This window comes from Mus pahari, chromosome 14 (assembly GCF_900095145.1).
Source record: "Mus pahari chromosome 14, PAHARI_EIJ_v1.1, whole genome shotgun sequence".
Taxonomy (NCBI): Eukaryota; Metazoa; Chordata; class Mammalia; order Rodentia; family Muridae; genus Mus; species Mus pahari.
The window spans coordinates 27,121,311-27,129,062 of NC_034603.1; the positions used below are offsets into that span (position 1 = coordinate 27,121,311).

Below are 7,752 nucleotides of genomic sequence, written 5' to 3' on the forward strand. Positions count from 1 at the left end.
TATATATATATATATATATATATATATATATATATATATATAATAAGTTATCTGTTATTTTGCAATAGCTGCCCATAGCAGCTACATCTTCTAATGGGTCTGGTGTCCCATGTAATGTGGCCAAGCGCATCACTCTCCCGCACTGTGGCTCATGCTCTGGTTTCCTGAAAACTCTTTCCTTATCCTGAGGACTTTAAGCCACACCCATCATAAACCACATGACCGTGGTTTAGCTGGGACCCTGGTGTTTCTGATTCGCCTGGAATTGCCCTGTGTGGTGTGAACTAGCAGGCGACGCTGTCTTTCCATGTGTTTTAACATCCACAAAAATTCTCATGAAGTCTTTTCTCCCATTCTCACTGGGTCTAAAATCCAGGGGAAACGGAGGATTGGGTTTACACACGAGTGTGTTTCAGAACTCAACACTCTGTTCTCTTCTGTTTCTATCCCTACAGTGAGGACCCAGGATCTAGTCACTGTGTCATATAGTCAAGCCTCACAAGACGAGAGAAATATGCTCGCACTTTCTTTAAGGGTCTGAAATATGCTCGCACTTTCTTTAAGGGTCTGAGGTGCTAGGCTGGCAAGATGGCTCAGCAAGTCAAGCCCTTGCTCTACAAACCAGACAAATCAATGAATTTGACCCCTAGAACCTGCAGAAAGCTGGAAGGAGGGGACCGATGACCATGGAGTTGACCCCGACAGGCAGCATGGCATCTATGCCCACACAGGCAATAGAACTAACAGTAATTAAAATACTTTAATGTGTAACTTTCCCCTACAGAGCTCTCAACTAGATCATGAAGTGCAGGTGATCTGGCTGAGCCTGTAGAAACATCTGGGCCACCACAGTCCACAGGTCAGATGCGATGCCCACAGAAGAGACTTGAGCACCACACAGCATCAGGAGCCTGGGCAGGTGCTCTGAAACGAATAGCTAAACACAGATATGTGGAAGTGAAGAAGCAGAGATTGTCAAGACCCCTCAGTTGGCTAGCTCTGAGAGACATGCCTTGCCGGCTGACAACCAGGAATTCTGACATGACTGTCCATTTGCATATATATACATATATATGTGTGTGCGTGTGTGTGTGTGTGTGTGTGTGTGTGTGTGTGTGTGTGTATGAAACATAGTGAACAAGATCCTGAAAACAGCCAATGAACTATGCCTCAAGTCCACCTCCATGTGACCAACATGCCCTCCCAACTACAAGCCTGCACAGTTCACTTAGAACAGTCTCCTGTGTCAAGAACAAAATTCTGTGGGTTTAAAAAGAAGGGAATACGCCAGCACGTGCTTTAGCTAATATTTCAATTCAGTAGCAGATTAAGTAAATCCAAGGGCCCCAAATCACAGACACAGCAACAGGGTACGTGTTCCTCCGCTGGTGCCTGCATGGGACTCTCAAGTGCCTCTCGGCTTACTGGTCTCTCTGCTTCATCAGTAAACTGACTAATTCAGTCAAGGGCCTTGTCGCATCGCATCGCATCGCATCTCAGCAGAGGCGCCCCCTCCCAGGGACCTGAGGAGGATTGTTCAGGCTGCCCTGACCACAACAAGAAGTGTGTTTCCTAATGCAGTTATGGAAACAGCACTAAGCTGCAGAAGACGCTGTCCCTCCTGCTAGATCCCCTGAGCTCAGTCAGAAGTGGGAGAATGAGGGACTGAAGGGTGAAGTGGGAAGAGCAGAGAGCAAGGGATGCCTGCCAATAAAGAGTACATAATACTCTTGCAGAGGGCCCGAGTTTGGTTCCCAGCACCCAAACTGGGCTACTACTCCTGGCTGCCTGTTAACTCCAGCTCCAGGGGATCTGATGCCCTCTGCTGGACTCATTGAGTACCTGCAAGCATGTGCACACACTCACACACATATATACATGGTTGAAAGGTAATAATAAAGTCAATCCCAAAAGGCCATATCCAGCCTCCAACACCTCCACACAGCTAACTTAGCTGTGTAACACCCACCTGCCACGTCCAGGCGGAAGGAGAGCTTCTGTCCCCCGGCCTCGCAGCTGTACTCCCCAGCATCCNCCTTGCCCGCCTGCTGCACCACCAGCCTCCTGGAGCAGCCNGAGGCCTCCACGCGCACCTTCGAGCTGGAGCTCAGCTTCTTCCCATCCTTGAACCAGGTCACCTCAGTCTGGGCCTGGGCCACCTCTGCTTGTGGACGTTGTACATCGTGGTGCGCACTAGGCTCCGCACCACGATGTACAACGTCCACAAGCAGGGTCACCTCAGTCTGGGCCTGGGCCACCTCGCAGCTCAGTGTGGCGCTGTCCCCCGCCTCTGCCTTCACCTCGCTGCGTGCCTGCTGCTCCTTGGCAAACACCGGCTTGGGCTCTGGGGACAGACAGATGTAATCAGAGACACTGTCTAGGCCAGGAAGACCAAATCAGGAGGAAATCCTGATGGTACAGGTACCACTGATGAGCAGAGCATCACCCCTGCTTGTGGACGTTGTACATCGTGGTGCGCACTAGGCTCCGCACCACGATGTACAACGTCCACAAGCAGCTGGAGCAGCCNGAGGCCTCCACGCGCACCTTCGAGCTGGAGCTCAGCTTCTTCCCATCCTTGAACCAGGTCACCTCAGTCTGGGCCTGGGCCACCTCGCAGCTCAGTGTGGCGCTGTTCCCCGCCTCTGCCTTCACCTCGCTGCGTGCCTGCTGCCCCTTGGCAAACACCGGCTTGGGCTCTGGGGACAGACAGATGTAATCAGAGACACTGTCTAGGCCAGGAAGACCAAATCAGGAGGAAATCCTGATGGTACAGGTACCACTGATGAGCAGAGCATCACCCAGGCTCCACCCTCCCTGTGCCCAGACGCCCAGTGCCCCTCAGCACAGAACCAGACCCACACAGCCTGCCTCTGCTGTGGGGCCTCTGCCGTGGGGCTGTTCTGGAGAGCCTCTCTTCAAAAGCTTTCAGTGGCTTTGGGGTGGAGACCTGACGTTTTCAGCCCCTCTGTTTGTCCTTCAGTGGTATTGGTGTCACAGGCTGACCTGGTTCATACCTACATTGTCTGTCTTCAGATTTTTGGAATTCTGTATGTATTTAAGTACTGGAGTCCTACTAGCAATGTGTATTGTAAATATATTGTAAATATTCTCCCCATCTGTGTGACTCAACTTCTTACTTTCGTGTGTATGTGTTCTGGTTGAATCAATTATTTTCACAAAGCAACACATCTACTGGTTCTTCAAAGGTCACGTATTCATGTACCGGCTACGAAATCATTCGTACAGTAACGCCCCGGCACACTCAGCTGCGAATCACGTTACCTTCCTCTGAGGTTGCCACTCCACACACTGTTGACTGCAGCCTATGCTTTGGGGGAGAGCTCCAGGGCTAACACACTTCTCCAATGCGAAATGCCCTTAGTACCACTTGGAGACGGTGGTCCCGTCTCTACTGCTCAGACGTGCCACAGACTTGTGCCACAGGAAAGGAGGGACAGGAACTGTGATGGAGGTCAGTCAAGAGCAGGGACGGAGGCCACGCTTTTGCTTCTCTAGTACCACATCTGGGCTCACGGTCTGATTAGCATTGGTTTATGGTGAGGGTTGATCTCACGGAGCAAAGGCTCTCAGTTTTCATGTAAGAATACACAAAGACTTTGCAATCAGCCCCTCTATCAGTATCGCACTCCAACGTATGCATATAGTAATGTGCATTCGGGTGCCGACTAAGGATGCGGTTAAGTCTGCTGTGGTTTCTAGTAGTTTCTCCTGATCTTTGTCACAATCCTTCAAAAGCATTTGAGCATTTCTTCGCTGGGCTTTAAATCACTTTATTATCATTTCTGGGGCATCCGGTTAGAAAACAGGTGCTTCTGAAGCGCCGGTATAGACCATCATCGACTTTCATCTCCCAAGTTTCCGTTCAGTGTGGAGATGGAGCGGTGTCCCAAGCAAGCCAGATCTCTGTACAAGGCGATTGTCCCCAAGGCTCGCGCTGCGCCCTTCACCTTGGGGACGTCCTTAACTGATGACTGTAACTCTTACTCCTGCTCTCCTACATTTGCCTTGTTGCCGTTTCAAAAGTAAATCTCTCTCCTGAAGTGTGACGTTAGCTGCTGTTTCCTGCCATTCTGCTTTTCACAGTAAGGGAGAAACTATTGGTTTCGGAAAGAATTCATGATAAATTTTCAGGATATAAGATGATCATTGATTTTTTTTAATTATTTATTAGTGTGTGTGTGAGAGAGAGACAGAGAGACAGAGAGAGAGAGAGAGAGAGAGAGAGCCAGGGCTGGCTCTCTCTCTCTCTCTCTCTCGCTCTGCTCTCTGGGTCCCAGGAATCAGATCCTCAGGCCTGGCAGCTGTACCCTTATATACTCAGCCTTGTCACTAGCTCAGAAGATGGCGAACGTTACAAAATGCTTTCATTCTGTGCTGGCTGAGATCGCAGTGGTCTCCCTGTCCTTGTCCTGATCTTCTGCGCCTCCTCTTGAGCCAACTCCTCGTCCCTTTCCTTTCCTCAGTCTTCAAATACTGCAGAGCAGCTTTCTCCCAGGCCTTCCCTACCCTGGCCTTGAAGTGGCGATGGCCTTTTCGTTTTGCATATTTTCCGGTAGGGTTTGGCTTCCCTGGCACATTGTTTCCATGAAATGTCACATTGTTTCCATTACATGGTCCATCTTTCCTTCTCTGGTTCCCCAGGAGAATGGAGTGAAGAACAATTTGTTCCTAGAACTTCTGGGAGGATGATCCTGCTGGGCTGCCCATCCCCCCACCCACCCACCACCATAAAACCAGCTCTAAAAATACAGTTTCCGTTTGGCTCAAGTCACAGAGTTGTTGGAGTTTTCAATTTCTTCTTTTGTCAATTTTGACATAATTTTCTAGGAATGAGCCAAACTGTCACGACTTTTTAAACCATAAAATTAGCTCTCATAGTCTCTTCAACTAATGTCTTACAAAGAGACAGCAGGCTTTTTTGACAGTTGTCCGTGTTCATAACTGACTGTCTAGTTGGCTGTCTATGTCATGGATACAACAGCAAATAGAAAACACAGGAGAGGATTGGGGAGACGGCTCAGAGGTTAAGAGCACTGACTGTTCTTCTGAAGGTCCTAAGTTCAAATCCCAGCAACCACATGGTGGCTCACAACCATCTGTAATGAGAGCTGACCCCCTTTTCTGGTGCAATTCTCTCTATGAGAATCGCAGGCTTTCTGCTTGTCGTTAGTCCCCAGATAATACAAAAGAACAACTAACAGAGCTAACACTGTACTGGGTACAGTCATCTAAGAGACAAGTGGAGATGCACAGAGAGAAAGGGCGGTGGTGGCTCCACAGTTGAGAGCATCGTCTGCTCCTGCAGAAGACTCAGGTGAGGTTCCAGCACCCACGTGGTGGCTGGTAACCACCAGATCCAGGTGATCAGATGGCTCTCTCATGAACTCCATGGGCAGCAGGCATGTACTCGGTACACAAACATACACGCAGGCAAAATGTTCATAATCATGAAATAAATGGGTCTGGTTTGTTTTGGGGGGTTGGGGTTGTTGCTTGGTTTTGGTTTTGGGTGAATTGACAGGAGCGGTGGCTCAGCAGTTAAGAGTGCTTACTGCCCTTCTGAAGGACCTGAGTTTGCCCCGCTCATAAGCACCTGTACCTCCAGCTCCAGGGGATCTGATGCCCTCTGCTGACCTCTGCGGATGCCTGCGCTTGCATACACATACACACACACATACACACACACATGCATACCTATACACACACATATACACACACACATACACACACATACACACACACATACATACCTACACACACACATACACACACACACATACACACAATTTTTAAGAAATAAAACAGGAGACTGAAGAAGAAATGGCTCTGTGGTTAAGAGTCCCTTCCTGCCCTTCCTGAGGACCCGAGCTCAGTTCTCAGCACCCACACCGGATGAGCCATAGCTGTTGAGTCCATTTCTGGGGGGACCTGAAGACTCAGATCCCCACCATTGACTATACTCATATGTCTTCACACAATTTAAAATTGATAATAAAAATAATTTTAAGAAATAAATAAAATAGGCCTTAAAAGAAGAAATTGCAGAGAGCACGTGTGCTGCTTTCGTGTAAATGTAGCGTCATTTTACACCCAGGACTGGCACACCTGAGAATTTCTCATCTGCAGTGGCATCCTGAAACTAACTCTCAAGGACACCAAGGACGCAACACAAACACGGGAGTGCCACCTCTAGTGACTTAGCATTACGTCTCTTAATAAGAGGAAATGCATGTGCTCTTCAGCCATCTCTATGCACCAGCCAGAGGACCCATGACACCCAATCACCAAGATCATGAGATTTTGTACAGCACTCCAGTCGCTGGCAGATGGCCACAGCAAAACGGCAGCACACCACATCAACAGGTCCCCACATCAACTAGCTTGTACATCAGCTTCCGAGGAGTAATGATGGGAATCCTCTGGTAAAAAATAAAACAGTGGGGGCACAGAGCAAGGCTGACAGACTCATCCCTCCTGACTAGTGGATGGCAAAGCACATGATCAGTCTCCACTCTGCACACATCACCATAGCTGTGTGCCCGTCCAGTAACAGACATTTTCCTACAGGCATCTTCTAACTCCCCAGAAAAGGAGTGAAAGAGACCATAAGGAAGCAAAAGCTGAGAATACAAGAAAGTCTTGAGACAGTAACAGTTGTGACAAGTGGCTGGCCTGTGGCTTCTCCTCACCCAGTGGGTTTCAAACAGCTCAGGCCATGGACAAACAACACAGTATTTCCAATCCAAGGAAGATCGCTCTCCTAGGCAACAGTCACACAGTCACCTTACAACCAAGAGGCAAGTGATTCAAGCAGAACCAACCAAAAGGCTCTGGGCTCTTGCAACATACAGCTAAGTACCACTATGTGGATACCACTCTGGTGTGTAAGAAGGGCCTGCCCCTGACCATTTTGCCTCACTGAGCCCACAGATATAAGATGGCAGGACACAAGATGGGAATAGACAAAGTGTCACAAAAAGAACCCAGTGGTAAGCCATGCGTCTGATCCACTCATCGCCTCAACACCAGACAAACTGGTATCTCAACACCCACCTGCCACGTCCAGGCAGAAGGAGAGCTTCTGCCCCCCGGCCTCGCAGCTGTACTCCCCAGCATCCGCCTTGCCCGCCTGCTGCACCACCAGCCTCCTGGAGCAGCCTGAAGCCTCCACGCGCACCTTCGAGCTGGAGCTCAGCTTCTTCCCATCCTTGAACCAGGTCACCTCAGTCTGAGCCTGGGCCACCTCACAGCTCAGTGTGGCACTGGTCCCCGCCTCTGCCTTCACCTCACTGTGTGCCTGCTGATCCTTGGCAAACACCAGTTTGGGCTCTGGGGACAAATGGGGACATTCAGAGTTAGAGGCACGGTCTAGATTAGCAGAGTTGCAACCAGAAAGACCCTTCTAAATTTCAATAGCACTGCCTTCTAGGTTCTCACTTTAGGATCTCTGTGCGTATTTTCACACTAGAGGATCGACAACCATGTGCACGCCAGATACTTCCCATGTTTCGTTGTTTGTCTTCTGTCATTTATGGAAGGCTCTGCTGAATCCTTGGGTTTATTTTTTATTTTTATTTAGCATTATTGTTGCATGTGATATGGGGGAGGAGGTATTCCACACTTGCAGGTGGAGGCTAGAGGCCAACTTTGCGAAGTTGGTTCTCTCCTTCCTTACATACGTGTGGAGTTGGTTCTCCCCTTCCTTACATACGTGTGGAGTTGGTTCTC

General features: G+C 49.3%; 1 protein-coding gene across 1 annotated transcript in view; it reads right to left on the reverse strand.

Annotated features, from left to right (window-relative positions):
• Obscn (obscurin, cytoskeletal calmodulin and titin-interacting RhoGEF) overlaps positions 1-7,752 on the reverse strand; it is a 139,479-nt gene that overhangs the window by 108,721 nt on the left and 23,006 nt on the right. Inside the window, 3 exon segments of the mRNA XM_029545663.1 lie at positions 1,970-2,159; positions 2,259-2,344; positions 7,078-7,353. Of these exon segments, the coding sequence (XP_029401523.1) occupies positions 1,970-2,159; positions 2,259-2,344; positions 7,078-7,353 (552 nt within the window).